An 18,847-nucleotide genomic window follows, 5' to 3' on the forward strand; every position below is an offset into this window, starting at 1 on the left:
TACTCACTTATGTTTTGCAGATGATCTTCTTATTTTTTCTGCAGCAAATTTGAATGCTATTACTATTGTAAAAGCTGCTCTACTTGAATTTGAAGAACTCTCTGGTTTGAAAGCAAATCCTACTAAGAGTTCTTTCTTTTGCTCTGGGATTTCAGATAGAGTGAAGCATATGTTGTTAGGAGAGCTGGGAATGAATGAGGGCCATCTTCCTGTTAGGTACCTTGGGGTACCTCTCATTTCTACTAGACTTTCTGCTGCTGATTGTGGGGCTTTGTTGGATAGGATTGCTGGGCATATTGACTCATGGCTTTCTAAGAACTTATCCTATGCAGGGAGGCTCCAATTATTATCTTCTGTGCTTTACAGTTTGCAAGTTTACTGGACTAGTATCTTTATTTTGCCAAAGAAGGTCATTAAGGCTATTGAACAGAAATTCAATAGGTTTTTGTGGAATGGGAAGAGTGAAGGGTCTGCAAAGGCTAAGGTTTCTTGGCAAGAGCTGTGTTATCCTAAGAAGGAAGGAGGTTTGGGCTTGAAACAGTTGGAGACTTGGAACCAATCTGCTATGCTTAAACATGTATGGAGTCTTTTTGCTAGATCAGGTTCTATTTGGGTGGCCTGGGTGAGAGAAAATTTGTTGAAAGGGAGGAGTTTCTGGAGTGTTGGCTTTCCTCAAACCTGTTCTTGGAGTTGGAGAAAGATTTTGAAGTTGAGGAGTATAGCTAAAAGGATTTTGAAGTTTAAAGTTGGAAATGGGGAGAATATTCACCTTTGGTTGGATTCATGGCATCCTTCAGGTATTCTATATGAGGTTTATGGGCATAGGGCTGTTTATGATGCTAGAAGCAATGTGGAGGCTAAACTCTCTTCTGTAATTCTTAATGGAGAATGGCATTGGAGACCAGCCAGATCTAATGCTCTGGTTGAAATCCAAGCTAGGCTTCCTGAGATTAGGTTTGCTCCTTATGATAAGCCTGTGTGGACTGCATCTAGGAAGGGAATATTTGTTAGTTCAGAAACTTGGGAGTTGCTGAGAGAGAAGAAAGAGGAAATTGCCTGGTGGAAATTGGTTTGGTTCTCATATGCCATTCCCAAGCATGCTTTCATTTTGTGGCTTGCTATACAAGATAGACTTGTAACAGGTGAAAGGTTGCTTAAATGGGGGTTTCAAGGTGATATTAAGTGTCTGTTTTGTCATAATCAAGTTGAAAGTAGGGGGCATTTGTTCTTTGAATGCAGTTTTAGCTATAGAATCTGGAAATTTTGTATGGCTCGATGTGGAGTGGACAATGTTCCAGTTATTTGGGATGAGTTTCTGCAAAAAGGAATTCAAGAGTGGATGAATAAGTCTCCTAAAGGTTTTCTTTGCAGATTGGTTCTAGGCTCTGTTATCTACAATTTATGGTGCACTAGGAATGAGCTAATGCATTCTGGTCAACCTAACACTGAGGAGCAACTTTTGAAGAAGATAATTTGGGAGGTGAGGTCAAGAATTGCTGGGAAGGGAAAGTTTCCAAGAACTAGAGAGAACCTGGATTTAGCTTCTTTGTGGAATCTGCATGCTGACTTGCTGTTATAGTTTCTGTGCAGGCTTGATATTCTATTTTTCTGCCTTGCTCTTCTTCTTGAAGGCTGGTCTCTTTTTGGAGAGGTTTTTAGTATTGCTATTGGTGTTGAGTAGTGTCTTTGAAGTTGTTTGCTTAGTTTTTTTTTATTTTAGACCCTGCGTGGTTTTCTGCAGATTTGGTTTCTGTTTGTTGATTCTTTGTAGAGCAGCCCTGCTTTGGATTTTCTTTTGGTAGTGCTGGTTTTGCCATATTGTTTGTTGTATGCATTTGGCTTGCTTGGAGCAAGTGTGAAGCCCTGCGTGGCTAAGTTTTTGGCCTTTTGAGAAGGCTTGTAATTGGAATATCTTTGTAGTTTGGATTGGTTGTTCTTGAATGAAATTCCTTATTCATCATCAAAAAAAAAAAAAAAAAAAAAAAAAAAATGATAGATGTCCATATGAACTCCAACGGATGAAATCAAATCATTCAACTTTGTCAAGGACTTAAAGTTTCATCTTAGCCAACTTTTCTCATATGAAGAATCTAGGAATGTATCATTACTTTTTGCATATTGAAGCAACTATAAGCTCCTTGGCTATTGCCATTCATAGGAAATTACTCCATTGAACGGCAACTACCAAGCTAAACAGTATGGTTGTCGGCACCACGACTGCTATGGAATCAAATGCAATGGTTGACAATGAACATAAAGCCCATTGAATCTCAACTCAACCGACCCTCAGTTTCAACTAAGTACAAGGGTCTCACAATTTTTCTCATATGAAAAATAGACCGAAAATTGGTAACTTGAATTAATAATCTCACTTTCTCCAACTTTTCTTTCTTCATAACAGAATCAGAGTCTAATGGTCGGAACGCCGAGGCGTATTGTATAAATTATAAAAAGAATTAATCAAATATTAATCAAATTAGTGAAAAAAAAATAACCCCCAAAAAAAGATGAAGGAATTACCTGACCAGAACTCGATTTCGGTACTGCCTCGAGGTTCAAGACTCTGGCTTCCAGAGCATCAAATTTCTGCTTGACCTACAAGGAAAGAGAAAATGTAAAACGAAAACGAAAACGAAACAATTAAAAGCTTAATCTTTTTAAAAGTAAAAAAGAGAAAATGTTTGTTTGACAAGCGGCTACTTACATCTGAGAAGAGAGCGTAGCGATCGATCCCAATGTCTCTCCAGATCAAGCGGGAAACTGCAGCTCCTGCCACCGAAAACCCCACACCGAACCATAGCAACCGAGTTCTTATCATCTTCCTCTCTCTTCCTCTTTTCAAACCACAGAAAGAGAATGCGATTTGATCAGTCCTGGAGAAGTCTTTTTTACTTCTCTGCCTTTCTTTTAATTTTTTATTTTGGGTTTTCTCCTCTCTGTAATATCATTCCTTGTTAACAATTTAATTATATTTTATATCATTCATGCTTATTTCAAGTTTCAACCATTTCAACAAAAAAAAAAAAAGTTTCAACCCGATTAATCTGATCGGATAATGAGGTTTTTTTTTAAAAAAAAAAAAAAGAAAAGAAAAATTGATTCATTAAATTAAGAGATTGAAGTTTAGAAGATAATTGAAGGAGTAAAAAGGCGGTTACGATTAACGGTTATTGGCTAAAACTGCGGACTATAACCACCTAGACAGTTAGTAAAATTTCCTAACTGCTTCTGCTATCGGCGGTTAGTGTTCAAATAACCGCTTTTTAAAAGAAAAAAATTAAAACAATTAAAAAAAAAACAAAACGTTGTCGTTTCTATGGTAATACGATAATACCCTATTACATATGATATCGTTTCTAAATTTGTATACATTTTTATATATATTTAAAAACAAAAACGACGTGTATATATATATAGCGGTTAGCGGTTTTTTCAAAACCTAAAATCGCTAATCGTAAACACTTAAGCAGTTAGCTTTTTTTCCTAACTGCCTTTAAAAGTAGTTTATGATTAGTACAGTTAGTTTCACCCCTAGACAGTGACAGAGGCAAACATTTCATATTGGGGGTGCCGTTAAAATAACCAGACTCCATATATACAAACATATAGGTTTACTAACTTTTATTCAATTTTCTAGGCAACCAATTTCCAAACAGAAGATAATTAAACAAAAACAACAAAAAAAATTACAAATAGAAAAGATAAATATGTGAGAATTAATAATCAGATAAATCAGATCAAGACCTAATTTGGCAGCTGCATCATCGAGTTCGATCGTTCCCACCCCACCGCCCAGTGCACCGCACAACCTCAAGAAACTGATAAAATAAATCGAAAAATTCCAAATTAAAATTAGGTAAAAGAAAGAAATTAGAACAAAAATCTAATACAAAAGCGACTAAGAGTCAGAGATGAAGAGTTACTTTGCTTGGTAATGATGATGGTGGCGTCTGGACAAAATATGGGAAAAAAGATCCTCAACCCCACTTTACTTGACAACCTCATTGAAGATAGCAAAGTCGAAACTGTTTTGAGAAGTAATGGTAATACGAGTAATATTGGGGGTGCCGTGACTTGGGTAGGTAAAAAGATTTTTTTTTTTTTTTTTAATTTTCGGGTCGGAAAAAAAAATATTAAAAATCCACGACACCCCCAAAGAGTGCTGTTCCGCCACTGCCCCTAGATAATTGTATAAGCCACAATAATTCAAGAGAGTTAAGTAACCATCACCTCCGACCTCCGCTCAGTTTCTCCCGAATGGTTTGCACTAATGTCAAATTTGGAGTCTAGATCTTGGTTTTTACGAGCCAAACATGTCTTCCTCTACCCATCATCATCGCCAAAACACCACACCATCTTAATCCTCGGCCTCTCCGCTCTATAACTCCTCCTTCTGTGCCATTGCGTGATATGTGCAAGAGTATGTTTCTCTAAAGTAAAATTATTAGAACGAGAGATGTGACTTGTTGGATAGCAAAGATGTGCAGTTGGATAATCAATAAAAGAGCCAATCAAGAATAGCCTACAACTTTATCTCATCATGCCACCACCTTACTAACTCTTATGTCCTAGGAACATGCTATTTGTCATTTTTATGTTCTTTTTCTTTACAACTCTTTTAAAATCAATCATTAAAAACAAGTGAGACTGATTTTTTTTCATTTTCTAATTAGATGACTAGAACTGATCAATGGAAGTCTTAGAATTTTTTTTTTTTTTTTTTTAATTTTTAATTTCATTTGATTCCATCTTATTTAGTTCTTTAGTTTCATTCCTGTCCTTTTTAAGGATTCACTCTTAGGAAAAGCTCGACCTTAGACTTTTTGATTTGAGCTTAGTAAAACCTAATTAGCCAATTCAAATAATGGGAAGCGTGAGAGTGAGGCCTAATAGTCATTTGGGTTGTATGAGTAGGGGTTAGATCCCAAGGTCGAATCTCATCATTAATGGGAAGCGCTTGGGATTATTGGCTTGTCCATTGATTTGGGTGTTGCTAGAGTCCTTGGTGAAGTTAGTGTTAAACTATGACTCTATCAGTCTTGACGGAATACCTGTAATTTCACTGTCTATGCCTCTTCTAAGTAATGCACAGTGGACGCATGCTATCATGATGATGCACAAGTAGAGTAAACACTTTGGTGACCATATTTTGCCTTTTTAATTGAAAAAAATAAAAAATAAAAAGACTTTAACTTATATCAGGCTAAGCCTTAAAATCCCATTTTTACAGCTCACAATCAATAATTGATACATAAGCAAAAATATAAAAAGTGCACAAAAATAATTTGGACCAAAATACACCATATTTGTGCTCATTTGAACTCAAAGAGAGAAAGAGCTTAGAGAATGGGTGACCCAAGGCTGGGTTTGGCCGTGACCCAGCCGTGAGTCACTTTCTCTGGCGCCGTGAGTCGCATTTTCTAGCCTTTAGTGTTATAAAATCCCTAAAGGGTTAATCCTTCACCTTTAAGTTTTAGTTTTGAATCAAAAAACGAGTTTTGAAGTATTAGAAACGGCTTTTGAAGTATTAGAAATGGGTTTTGAGGCCGATCACAGCATGCTAGACCCACGCCATTGGTCTGGCTGGACCCACGGCGTGGGTCTCACCGGCTACAGGTTTTTTGGGTTTTTTTTTTTTTTTTTTCTTTTACATTTTGATTTGGTGTAATTATTCTCACTTTTATTTTTTGCTTTTTTCTTAAATTGATAATGTGTCACATGGTGATTGAATGCTATAAAAAGGGCTAATTTACGCCGAACAGGATAATAGGGCTCTCAAATAAAAAATAGAGAAAGACAACATCCTTTTTTTAGATCAAACTTACACTAATTTGGAGCCAAATTTCTTCGAAAATACGAAAGGTCAATCATTTGTTTCATTGAAACGTTGATATCATTTGCTGGATCTTGTATTGGATTGAGTTTTCTAATGAGAGGGATGGATGGAGGTCGTGAATATCACAATCGTGACTGGTGGCTATTTTTAATCACACAATTTGCAAATGACCAAAACCTACCGGACAAGCACCAATGATGTATGTTTATCTTAAACAACCCCCCCAATTTCACCTCCCACGTGCCAAAATGACAAAAAAACCCACGATGTTGATATACGTGTAAGTTTAGCATTTGCTGGGTGAGAATCATTGGACTCATCCATTTTTCCAAAGAACAGGGGTCCCGCCCACAGGCCGAAGCGGTCACCACCAATAATTGGATAACTCTCCTCCTCCTAATCCTCTCTGTACTCAAGCTGGCACCACTTGTCTCCTTCCTTCTACTCCCTCAACACCTCTCTCTCTCTCTCGTAGTAACAGTAGCCACCACCTAAACACTTGTACTAATAATACACCATTTTTCTATGCATTAGCAAAGAAACGAAAATTCAATTAACAATGCTTCCACTTCCATTGATTTGCCTCTCTTTTCTGTCGTTTATCTCCTACACTTCAATCCCACTCTCCAGTGCAAAAGATCAATCATTAGTATTACCATCGTCGTCATCGTCGATATATGAAATCCTCCTGGCCCATGGGCTACCGATGGGCCTGCTGCCCAAGGGTGTGAAAGAGTTCGACATTGATGACACCGGGCGGTTCCAGGTGCACCTGGATCAGCCCTGCAACGCCGACTTCAAGAACTCATTGCATTACGATCGGAACGTTTCGGGGACTCTAAGCTACGGTCAGATCGCATCCTTGTCGGGGATTTTGTCTCAGGAGTTGTTTCTTTGGTTCCAAGTGAAGGCGATTCGGGTGGATATACCCAGCTCCGGCTTGATTTACTTCGACGTCGGCGTGGTTGATAAGCAATTCCCTTTGTCGCTGTTCGAAACGCCGCCGGATTGTGTAGCAGCGAGGACAGTGGAGCCCGAGGTTTGGTTTCGTTTGCCTCATGTCTGTGAATTTTTGCAAGTTTAAGTTTTTGCATTATGTGTATCTGGGTTGCTCTGTTTTTGATGCTTTGGGTATGGAACTTCATATACACAGAGTGAGTTTGATCAGGAAGATTTTGCGTAGATTGTGAAATGTGACGGAGCAATCGGCTCATTGGTTCTTCCATTCCCCTTGTAAACTACGATATATAGTGCAGACTCTGCAGTCTGTGCAAACTAGTCGCGCCAGCTCCTGTGTATGCAAATGCAATGATGGTGGGTGTATTCGATTGAGAGGGAGAATAAACGAGGCATATCTAGTTGAGATAAATGAATGTCAGCATATTCAGGTGTTGTATCGGGTCATCTTCTTCTTCTTTCTTCTTTTTTTTTTTTTTCTGTAATATAATTTGTAAACTAATCAAGAATCAAAACCTTTCTTCCTTTGCTTTTGCTCCTTCAACTCTTTCTATTATCAGTTTTGATAATTGCTTTGCTTCTATTTGACATCTTTGGTTTAAAATCTATGGCATAATAATATCAATTTAGATTAATGGTTTAGGGGTGGTGGAGTAAGAGTATGAAAACTTCTCTCTCTTATTTTGTTTTTAATTGGTATTGTTAGAGATAATGATCAAGCAAAACAACCACGACAGAATTGTAATAAAACCTGAAGATTTTAGAGAAGAAGTCATGTACAAATAGAACTCGATCATTTATAAGAAAGTTGTAACGAACTTTCTTATAAATGAAACAATCTTCACCATATTGAGGTAGGTAAGGTAGTTACACAATTCAACATACTTGTAAAATCTTACAACTATCGACCACTTTTGTTGATATTAAGATATAATGTCTGGTGTAAACCTTAAATAGTGCTATAAGTCCCTCTTAAGTTCCTCCAAAAATAATGTGTCTAATAAAATTACCATTAGGCTCATGATTGATCATCATTGAATTTTAATCAAATGGTAATTTTAATAGCCACATCATTCTTGGAAGGACTCAGAGAGATTTTTAGAATTACTCGTAAACCTTAGAGGACTCTGATTCTATTTTCAGAGAGTTTGTTGATATTCAAAATGGATTATTCATATAGGAGTCCTTTCTTACAATTTCTACTTTTCTTTTTTGCCATTTTCACCTAATGGTGTGACTAATAAAGAGTAGTAAACATTTTGGACATTTATTCAATTGGTATAATTTGGGTGCTCAGGGGCGAAACTAGGTTTTGTTATGTGGAGGGACGATACTAAGATCTTAATAGAGAGATTAAGGTACAAATGGTTGGTGTTTTAGCTTCACTAGTGCAATGGTTTTTAAAGGAGTGGTTTAGGTCAGTCCGGTCACAAGGCATGGCCTTGTGGGGAGTTGGTTCAGCCGCAAAGGCTGAGGATGTGCAAGTCATCCGTCAGCGCAAGTGGTGCATGATAAATTGTCGTTAATCGTTCTCTCTCTCTCACGCCATTTCGCTCTTGTTTGTTCTTTAAGATGGAGACTTAGAAAGATTTTGAGATAGGTTCAGATGAAAGGGTTTAAGTTTTGAAAAGTTAAAGGGAAAAATTGGAAAAGAAAGGTCACAACCATCAATTCCAGGCTTTGCCCCTTCTTATTCAATGTGACAAATAAAAGTACAAAAAAAAAAAAAAAACCAAATATTCACTGTGGTCGTTACACAATTCAACACTTTTGTCTAGGGACTTATATTTCAACTGTTAGAATATTTGATATTATTCTATTATGTTGTCTTATATGTTCTAGGGTTTAGTCTAAGGTTTTTTGCTCACTGCTTCTTCTCTTTCTATAAATAGAGAGCTATGTAAACATATCAACAATATTGAAGAGAATATACAATGTAGTCCTTATATGCATCCACTTTCTCTATTTTCTCTCTCTCTTTCTTCCGCTCTCCAATATATATTTAACATGCAATCAGAGCCACTTTCTTGTGGCTTTCAACTTCCTTGACATTTTCTTGTGTTCTCTCCAACGATCTCACTATTCCAATCCCCATGAATCGCCTCCTCAACCATCAGCGTGTGATTCCTACAGGCTCAAACGCGTTGCCATTCACCGACGGAAGTTCTGCATGTGGGCTTCACGTGCCACAGCACCACATAGTGGAAAGCGCGTGTACGTCAAGCGCTAGACGAGTTTCCCTTCTTCCTGTTGCCATGTGTCACCCAGACAGTGCCACCTCAACCCTAGGGAACACGTCAGCGTCCAATGCACCCCAACGGATCCATCAACCCGATCTGCCAACCCAACCTAGGGGGTATGAATCTGGTTCGGTTCACTGGTTTTCCTACTCGAACCGACTCAATCTTCATTCGTCTCACCTGCCTAAGCCAGCCCACTCTCAAACCAGTCCAGAAGGCTCAGCCGAACAAGCCAGTCAAGTCAATCCAGCCCACAGGTTAGACCCGGTTCACTTAGATCCATCAAACCCGGCTCAATTGAGTAGGCCAATTGGGTCAATCTCTCCAACCCGGTCTAAAGCAGTCAACCTGGTTCAGTGGGTTAGACTCGGGTCACGTAATTTCGGGTCAAAACATATTCAATAGTCCACGAGTTTTGGCCAATTTTAGCCCATGTAACCGGCCCAATCTAGCCTATCCTATAAGGCTCCAATCCAATTCAGTCCATCAATTCAATAATGCTCTAGCCCAAGTCATTGCCAACAGCCGCCGTCCTCCACCTCCGGCTGCCACTCTCCGGCAAACCAAAAAAAAAAAAAAAATTCTCTTTATTTCCCTTTCTTTTTCCTAAACTCAAGCTTACACCTTGAGTTTGAGATGGATGTTATAATATTTGATATTATTCTATTATGTTGCCTTATATGTTCTAGGTTATTTTCTCTCTATAAATACAGAGCTATATAAACATATCAACAATATTGAAAAAAAATATATAATGTAATCCTTATATGCTCCCGCTTTCTCTCAGGTGTAGTATACCTTGAAGGACTCTATATCTGTTGTCAGAGTTTTAGCAAAAGGCTTGATTATCAACTCTATTTATTTAGGAGTCCTTACAATTTCTACCTTTCTTTTGTGGCCCTTTTCCGTCTAATTGTGAGAGTAATAAAGAGTAATAAACATTTTGGACATTTATTCAATTGGTACAATCACAGTGCTTTTCTTATGATTAATGGATTATGTATTTAACTACTTTGCTTGTGATCGGAGAAATGGATGTAAAAGTTTGGATATAAAATTTTGAAAGAAGACACTCCGGTGGAAATTTGCCAAACCAAGGGTGGAGTGTACAAAACCCAGAACCTCCACTCCGCCCAACTTTCTTCCAATCAATCTGTTTTTTTTTTTTTTTCAAAGCAAAATAAGGTGAAAAAAAAAAAAAAAAAAACTGTTCTGAAACAAGATTCATTGAATTCATTAACAACAATAGTGAGGGAATAGATTGCATTTGGATTTTTTTTAATTTTTTTTTGAAATCATAAACACAAAAATTAATTATATCATTTTCTATTTTCATTCTAATTTTTGAAGAGATAGCGACATATGGATTAACATATTGTATATAAAGAAAATTGTAGACACTAATGCTAACAATGATAATAAGATAAGTTATGCTTTATTAAAAGCTGCTAAATACGATGGTATGGTGAGGATTGTGATAATAAGACAATTGTCATTTGAACTTTGAAGGAATGACTATACCTTAAATCATATCAAAGTTGTGTGAAAAACAACTTGCATAAGATCAAGAGATTATAGACTTTATTTGGTTCGAGTTGTAAGTTATACTGCCCAAAATTTGAACCACTTAATTAGAGTTATAGAGTTTATCTGCTTCGAGTATGTAAGTTAAGCACCATAGCAACTGTTTGAAAAAGATGAGCCCTACAACTTTTGGAGAACAAATTTTGAAAAAAAAAAAAAAATTGGGAAGTATAACATTCTCTTTTTTTTATGGGTCCAAATTTCAATAAAAAATAGAGCAACCTAATTTAATCCCAATCCCAATCCCTTATAATTACTCAAAAGAGAAGCATAATCACAGCAGAAAACCAAATATAAAAAAAGCAAAGGACTCCTTGGCAAAATTAAATAAAGCAACTGGCTTGATCGCTCTTCACTCCTATGCCATCAACTCTTTGACTTCTCCCATAGGAATAGAGATTTCCGGCTGCCAAGCATCAGATAATTTACCTTTCTTTTTTTTACTTTTTTTTTTAAAAAAAAAAATTAAGAAAAGAGATATTAAAAGAAAATTTAAATTTAAAATATTAGCACCCAATTTAAGGTATTAGCATTAAATTAAATCTGAGGCATTAGTAATAAATTTAGGATAATCAAATTCTTTTTGAATGAGACAATCTCTAAATGGTTAACTTTCTACCCCTAGATTTAAGTTTTAAATCCAAAAACAAGTTTTGAAGCATTAAAAACTGAATATTAATTCATAGAAATTTAACTAAAAAATAAATAAATTTTTTTTTTTTTGTTTAATATATGTCTAAATTTCACAGCCGCATAACAGGACTCCTCCCATAGATGATAGATTCTAAATTCTAAATATTAAAAGGTCACACGAAAAGAAAACGATGTCATATGAAGCACTTGAACAAATGTCACATGTCAGAAAGCGAAAAAACAACACATCCCACGCAAATCTCTGTCCCTCTCATATAATATTATTATTATTATTATTCTTATATGAAAACATAATAAAAAAACTTTTTTTCCCTTTTTTTTAATGAATGAGAAATTTTTATATCAACAAAAAAAATATCTATTCACTCTATTATCTCATCCACTTCCTCACTTCCCCACCACCTCTCCTTTCCCTCCTTCCCTAAAACCTCGCCGGAAAGAACCACTGACCGGCGGCGCAACCACCACCCCCATGTCCACTTCTTCAATGCCCTCAATTCCCTTCCTCTTCCTCTCTCCCCCAACCAAGCCAAGCCTCTCCGTTTCATTAAGGCCACACTCTTCCTCTTCTTCCTTTTCTTCATTTTCTTGCTCTTTGGTTTCCAAGCGCTCCAATGGATTCGCCAACAGGACGACTAAGCTTTCGATATTCGCTTGCTCCACGTCGCCGTTCATAGGGAGAGTGGGTCTGCAGTGGCGGGAGGGGAACGTGTCCCTGCTGTCGTTTGGGGTGAACCCATATGCGATGACCGAAGTTGGGAAGAAGAGCGATTCATCCCAGGCTCTGTCGGCATTGCTTCCCTTTGTGGTCGCTGCCACTGCGATTGCTGCTCTTGCTCAGCCTTCCACTTTCACTTGGTGGGTCTTTTGGGTTTATCAAGTTTTCGAATTCTACATGTGGCTTTGTGATTAGTTAGTTTCTACTTTTGCATGTGGGTTTGATTGTTCTTCTCTAACTGGGTTTTCAGTGTTCAGTTTAAAATATTGGTTATTTGTCTGCAAATGGGGTTTTCTATTCTATTATTCTTTCGGTCCTGAGTTCTTTTTTTTTTTTCAATAAATATGTAAGCATTTAAGGAAATTGTTCTCAAGTTTTTTATTTTTATTGTTCATTATTAAAGTTTTTTCTTTTATGGGGTTTTTGAAACTTTCCTTTCAGTTTTTACCTTTCTAATATAAAATTAATTGTTTTTCATTTAATATTTTTGCATTTCTCATTATTTCTTTTCTCCCGATTTCTTAATCTTTAACTTTTGGACTTTCTATTTTATTTTTCTTTTCTTGGAAAAAAGAGAGGTGGAGAGTGCTTCTCAGAGCTGCAAATACCTATTAGTTGTAATCTTAGAGACAGAAGGCCATGAAAGTTACATATCAGAATTCGGGACTGCTTGTGTTTGATTTAAGGCTGATAAGGGGCTGGGTTCACCTAGCTTTTCTTGTTCACAGGTCTTCTAGTTTCTAGTCAGCGTGTGCCATGGCAAAAGAAGCTGTGTTTTTGTTAAGATTTACGTGAAAAATGTGTAATTCTTCCCAACTAATTTATGGATTTAAATGTTTAAGAGTGGTTTAAAACTGAAGGAGCTATGAACTTTGAACATCTGTAGGGTATCTAAGGAACTATATGCCCCTGCTCTTGGTGGGATCATGTTGTCTATTGGAATCCGACTTTCTATTGATGATTTTGCCCTTGCATTTAAAAGGTGCAACCTTGTTTTATCTTTTTTATTTTTCATCTGAAAATTGAGGTATTGTAATCCATTCGTGGATTTTGAATTGTTTCCAATGTTCTTCAGCTTTCTTCTGTTGCAGACCTTTACCATTGACTCTTGGGTTCATTACACAATATATGCTGAAGCCGGCCCTCGGAGTATTAATTGCAAGAGCATTTGGCATGTCTCGGATGTTCTATGCAGGCTTTGTGCTCACATCTTGTGTTGCAGGAGCTCAGCTGTCTAGCTACGCCAGTTTTTTGAGCAAAGGGGATGTGGCCTTGAGCATTCTCCTAACCAGCTCTACAACCATTGCATCAGTGCTTTTTACGCCTCTACTGACTGGCCTTCTAATTGGATCTGTTGTTCCAGTTGATGCTGTTGCCATGTCAAAGTCAATATTACAGGTAAGAAGAACCGTGCGTTAAGTGATTAAAAGAAAATTTATAAATAATTCTATCCCCTTTGTCTTTACTAATAAATTTTCTTCACGTTTTTTGTCAGGTAGTTCTTGTTCCAATCACCCTTGGACTAGTGCTTAATACTTACGCAAAACCAGTTGTGAATGTCCTTCAACCAGTGATGCCATTTGTTGCAATGATTTGCACTTCTTTGTGCATCGGAAGTCCTCTTGCTATAAATCGGAGCCAAATTTTGTCCATGGAGGGTCTCCGACTGGTTTTACCAGTACTGACATTTCATGCTGTGGCCTTTGCTGTGGGATATTTGGTCTCCAAAATTCCAATGTTTAGGTAAGTTTATCCTTCCTTGCAATGTAATTTTATTCTTGCTTTGATGTTGATGTAGTGCCACAGGGAATTCAATGTCGAATGAGTTGGTGTTGAAAGGGCAATGTTGCAAGTGTCAATGTCAAAGGGACAGTTTCGTGAATAATGTTGTTCTGACAGCCAGTAACCGTGGCAATGACCAATGTTGTGCCAGCAGCTAATGCTTTTCCATTTGAGTGATTATCATTATGGTACGTTTGGAAGTCTAAGAGTTTCTTGGGACGATGTTGTTAGTAGATAAGTTGTCTTAGAAGTTAGAAGTAAGTATTTATTAGGTATTGTAATTTGTCTAGAAAGTTGTGTTAGTGTTGGACTTGTGTTTTAACTATTTTTGAGGTAGTATTTGTGTTGGAAGGCGTCAAGGGAGAATAGAAAGTTTTGGTAGTACTAATTTGTTGGTGCAGCCGTGCAGTGCCTATATAATATAGACGAAGTGGAAGTTTAGTTAAGTCATTTTTCTTATCTCTCTTGATTAATGTCATTGCAGCATGGGGTCCCCTTTTGGTCTATCTCCTCTTATTGTGCCTCTAAATGCTTTAATTCTTTCTCCTTCCCTCTTCCACCCACATTGAATTTCTTGTCCTATAAATAATGGAGATATGAGAAGCTAACCCCCTTGTCTTTGCCCTTGTATTATGGATTTGTGCACCTCTCTTTTCTTAATTGAATAACTTTTGGTCAGCAACATTGTGGTGTAGAGGGTCAATTGCTTAAGTGTAAAAAAACTCTTGTAAACCCAGGACTTGTTTGTGTGCCTACTTTGCCAAATCTGACATGTTCTTTAGTAGGCGCTTGTGATGGATTTAAGCTAGATGTTTCATGCTTTATTGTGTTGTGGGCACTACGTCATTATGCAAGTAGAAGTCGGTGTAATTTATCAAACACCGTCGATCATTACAAGAAGCCAGCTTCTTGATAGAATCTCTTCCTCTGTGTCTAATTGCGTACCAAAAACAGATCGTTAGCATTTTTCTGTTGAGGAGTTGCAACTGGTTTTCCTCAAAAATAATTTTGGTGTTGGTCGCAGGCAAGAAGAAGAAATTAGCAGGACAATTTCATTATGCACAGGAATGCAAAGCTCCACCCTGGCAGGGCTCCTTGCTACGCAGTTCCTTGGGAGCAGTCAGGCAGTTCCACCAGCATGTTCAGTAGTTGCTATGGCTATCATGGGCCTTTGTCTTGCCTCTTTCTGGGGCAGCGGCTATCGGATCAGAGACCTTCCATCCCTACTAATGCCACAAAGCGATTCTACGTTCAAGGTTTGATGAAGCACGGTCGGAGCGGTTAGATTGAACTAACCGGTGGTCGGAGAAACTGATGGATGCATGGCTCTAACAATCGTGACTACCATCAGAGATGGTTGAACCATCAGAGATTCAGAAGCAGGTTATGCAGCAATATATACAGCAGATTAGGAGCTATATATATGTGTGTATATAGCCTCAGAAGAAAAGCAAAAGAAAAAACAGGAGCCATATACATATATAGCGAGAACCATGGTGGCGCTTGGTTCCTGCTGTACATAAACCCGATAAATTGTACTTGAGAAAGTATACAAATGGTTGTATGAAGTAAGATTTTGCTCTCTCTTCACTCTTTCATGTTCAGTGTGTCTTTTCTTGCATGCATTCAATTGGCATGGAGTTAGACAAATTTGGGGGGCTAACTCTGCTAGGGAGATTTATGACTAAAACTTCAATTAATTATATAAAAATCCTGCTTTATATAATTTTAAAATGTATTTTGTATGTTAGGTGATTAAACAGATAGATTATAAATAAATAAAAAATAGAAACTATTATTTTTGGAACAATTTTGTTTCTACACGGTGCATATGAAATAGTTGAGAGGATTGTAACTAAAGATGTATAGTTGTTTAAAAAATTCTATAAAAAAAAAAAAAAAAAAATTAAGGCTAAGATATAGGTCGAATCACAAATTAGTTTGAAAGAAAACACTTGTAAAATATATGCCAAACCTTAAAGAAGATCAGAAATTAAAGAAAATGTCACATGCATGAATTGGTGGAGATGAGTTAGCAAGCTGAGTTGGCAGGTGTTGGTGATGTATGAAGATAATCCCACGTGCTGATTAGTTAATTCAGTTAGGTGGTTAGCATGAAGTTGTAATTCAGTTAGGGGGTTAGTTATAAGGGCACTATAAATAGTTCTCTCTTCAATTGTAAAGGCAGCTTGGTTGTTTGTAGTTCTTAATGAACATGGAGATTGGCACTCTCGAATGTGCTTAGGAGGCTGTAACCCTCGAAGTTACTGATTGCTCAATAAAAGTTCTCTCTTCCTTCTCAATTTCCATTCTTTTCTCTTTCATCTTTTATTCTTTTCTTGCTTACTCTCCATTACAGTATTGAATCCATATCAGTACTGTAACAAGTGGTATCAGAGCCCTTGATCCATTTGGGATATTCTGGTTTTACTTTTTTCCTCTTTGGTCTATATGAAAACAAGGTCAGCGATGGCAGAAGAAGCAATACAGTGGGAACAAGGCCGGCAGTTAAAAGCAGTCCAAACTGAGTGTGTGGTGTTGCAGTCAGCCATGAAGGATCTTCAGGATTCTAATGTTGAAATTAAATCAACTATAAATCAGTTGATTTTGGACTCTACCGAAAATAAGGCAGCAATGAAGGCCATGATGGGAATGATGACCAAGCAGAAACATCCTATGCAGCAGGGTGGGGACGAAGTTGGGCAAGTTCAAGGTCATGTTGCTGCGAGCCAGTGGGAAAGGCAGTTTGCAAAGGAGTCAACAACCAATGATGGGATTTTTACGAAGGCTTTTAGGCTGGAGTTTCCTACTTTTAATGGTGAGGATCCAGATTCTTGGTGTTATAGGGCAGAGCAATTCTTTGACTTCTATCGTGTTCAGGAAGGGCAGAAATTGAGAATTACTTCATTCCATATGGAAGGTAAAGCTTTATCTTGGTTTCAAGCTTTGCGTAATACTCATAATCTGTCTAGTTGGAATGATTTTTTGGTGGCTATTCAAGTTAGATTCGGTAAGGGTGCATATGATGACCCTATGGAGACCCTATCTAAACTAAAACAAGTTGGTTCTTTAGATGAATATAAAACTCAATTTGAAGTGTTAGCTAATAGAGTCTTATTGTTGATTGATTCTCATAAACTGAGCATGTTTTTGGGGGGTTTGAGGGATGAAATTAGACTTCCTGTGAGGATGTTTAATCCCAAGACCTTGAATGATGCTTATGCTTTAGCAATACTTCAAGAGGAGTGTTTGGTAACTAACAGCAGGTCAGGGAAATATTTTTGGAAGAATCAAGGAGGGGGGAATGATGGCAATACTGGTTTTTCTAAAGGGAGTAATTTGTATGGAAATAGAATGCAGTTTTCCAATTCTCCTAGACAGATTCAGGGGGGTGTTGGAGGAATTAATCAGGCTAGAGGAATTGTTAATGATGTTCCTAAAGCACTGGTTCCAGTACAGAAAATATCTCCTGCTCAGATGGATGAAAGGAGAAAGAAGGGTTTATGTTACTCTTGTGATGCCAAATGGAGTAGAGGGCATGTGTGTGCTGTACCTAAGTTGTTTATGGTTGAAGAGGTTATAGAACAGAAAGTAGTTGTTGGGGTTGATGTGAGTGACAAAGAGGAGGAGGATCCAGGACAATTTTTTTTAGATGAAGAGCCAGAAATCTCTCTGAATGCCATTACAGGCACTCCTAATCCGAAAACTATGAGGGTTATTGGAGTTTTAAGAAATCAGCAGGTAGTCATTCTTATAGATTCTGGTAGTACTCATAATTTTGTTGATGCTCAACTAGCTAATTTGTTGGGAATTGTAAGTGCTACTGATGATTCTATTAAGGTGAGGATTGCAAATGGTCAGGTGATTACCAGCCCAGGAAAGAGTCAGGACCTTACACTTCTGGTGCAAGGAAATTTTTTTCGAATGAACTTGTACATTTTGCCTTTAGCTGGTTGTGACATTGTGTTGGGGATACAATGGTTGAGGTTGTTAGGTCCCATTTTGTGGGATTTTGATCAGTTAACCATGGAGTTTCAATTTGATAATAAGAAGTGTGTGTTACATGGGCTACAGCAGGGTCCTCAATTGAGTTTGGAGGATGAGAAGTCATTGCAAGGGCTTCAGAAGGGAAGCAAAGGTGTCATGTTACAGCTTATTAATAATACAATGCAGCCAGAACAAGAAGATCATGCAGGGAGGAAGGTTGAAGTGGAAAAAAATGGACTATTTGATGATATACTTGAGCAATTTGAAGATGTATTCCAAGAACCTACTGGTTTGCCTCCCAGCAGGGCTCATGATCATGCCATTCCTTTACAGCCAGGAGTTCAGCCAGTGTCAGTAAGACCCTACAGGTATCCTTTTTATCAAAAAGAAGAGATTGAGAAGATAGTTAGACAGTTGCTGAAATCTGGAGTTATCAGAAGCAGTACTAGTCCCTTTTCATCTCCAGTGTTGCTTGTTAGGAAGGCTGATGGAACTTGGAGAATGTGTATGGATTATCGATCCCTCAACAAAGTGACAGTTAAGGATAGGTTCCCTATTCCTGTGGTAGAGGAACTCTTGGATGAACTTTGGGGGTCTACAAAATTTTCTAAGCTGGACTTGATATCTGGTTATCACCAGATTAGGGTAGTGGAAGAAGATATACCCAAAACAACTTTTAGAACACATGAAGGGCATTATGAGTTCTTGGTTATGCCTTTTGGCTTAACAAATGCTCCTTCAACTTTCCAAAGTTTGATGAACCATTTGTTCAAACCTCATTTAAGGAAATTTATTTTGGTGTTCTTTGATGATATTTTGGTGTTCAGTAAAGATGTGGAGCAACATAGAATTCATTTGCAGCAAACTTTGGATATTTTGAGGCAGAATAAGTTGTTTGCTAAGAAATCCAAATGCAGATTTGGGTGTGATGAGGTGGATTATTTGGGGCACATTGTTTCTCAACAGGGTGTAAAAGCTGATCCCGGTAAGATTCAGTCCATGGTGGATTGGCCCTTTCCAACTAACATCAAGGCTTTGAGGGGTTTTTTGGGGTTGACTGGCTATTACAGGAAATTCATTAGAGGGTAT

At 37.5% G+C, this 18,847-nt stretch overlaps 4 protein-coding genes across 5 annotated transcripts; 3 read left to right on the plus strand and 1 right to left on the minus strand.

Moving 5' to 3' along the window:
- Window positions 1–2,063: 2,063 nt before the first annotated feature.
- On the minus strand, window positions 2,064–2,926 carry LOC148582110 (uncharacterized). The gene is made up of 3 exons (XM_088512133.1): window positions 2,705–2,926; window positions 2,521–2,595; window positions 2,064–2,090 (listed from the first exon to the last, which is right to left on the minus strand). The coding sequence occupies exons 1-3, from the start codon at window positions 2,816–2,818 to the stop codon at window positions 2,064–2,066; spliced, it is 216 nt and encodes a 71-aa protein (XP_088368259.1). The 5' UTR covers window positions 2,819–2,926.
- Window positions 2,927–6,263: 3,337 nt separating this feature from the next.
- LOC132161834 (uncharacterized) lies at window positions 6,264–7,326 on the plus strand. Its single transcript, XM_059572035.2, has 2 exons — window positions 6,264–6,875; window positions 6,990–7,326. The coding sequence occupies exons 1-2, from the start codon at window positions 6,396–6,398 to the stop codon at window positions 7,017–7,019; spliced, it is 510 nt and encodes a 169-aa protein (XP_059428018.2). The 5' UTR covers window positions 6,264–6,395; the 3' UTR covers window positions 7,020–7,326.
- A 4,306-nt stretch (window positions 7,327–11,632) lies between these two features.
- On the plus strand, window positions 11,633–15,355 carry LOC132167223 (putative sodium/metabolite cotransporter BASS3, chloroplastic). Of its 2 annotated transcripts, none has more exons than XR_009438665.2 (5): window positions 11,633–12,129; window positions 12,876–12,971; window positions 13,081–13,387; window positions 13,485–13,959; window positions 14,796–14,884. XR_009438665.2 is itself a non-coding variant. In XM_059578129.2 (5 exons), the coding sequence occupies exons 1-5, from the start codon at window positions 11,744–11,746 to the stop codon at window positions 15,031–15,033; spliced, it is 1,275 nt and encodes a 424-aa protein (XP_059434112.2). In that variant the 5' UTR covers window positions 11,634–11,743; the 3' UTR covers window positions 15,034–15,355. The 2 variants fall into 2 exon arrangements, 1 of the variants encoding a protein (XP_059434112.2); XM_059578129.2 differs by having other exon boundaries at window positions 11,634–12,129; window positions 13,485–13,732; window positions 14,796–15,355.
- Window positions 15,356–16,240: 885 nt separating this feature from the next.
- On the plus strand, window positions 16,241–18,743 carry LOC148582111 (uncharacterized; the record flags this gene model as incomplete). The annotated part of the gene is made up of 1 exon (XM_088512134.1): window positions 16,241–18,743. A coding segment is annotated over exon 1 (2,503 nt), but the record flags the coding sequence as incomplete, so codon positions are not given.
- Window positions 18,744–18,847: the final 104 nt, after the last annotated feature.

The sequence above is a fragment of the Corylus avellana genome, unplaced genomic scaffold (assembly GCF_965113065.1).
Source record: "Corylus avellana unplaced genomic scaffold, dhCorAvel1.hap1.2 HAP1_SCAFFOLD_312, whole genome shotgun sequence".
Classification (NCBI taxonomy): domain Eukaryota; kingdom Viridiplantae; phylum Streptophyta; class Magnoliopsida; order Fagales; family Betulaceae; genus Corylus; species Corylus avellana.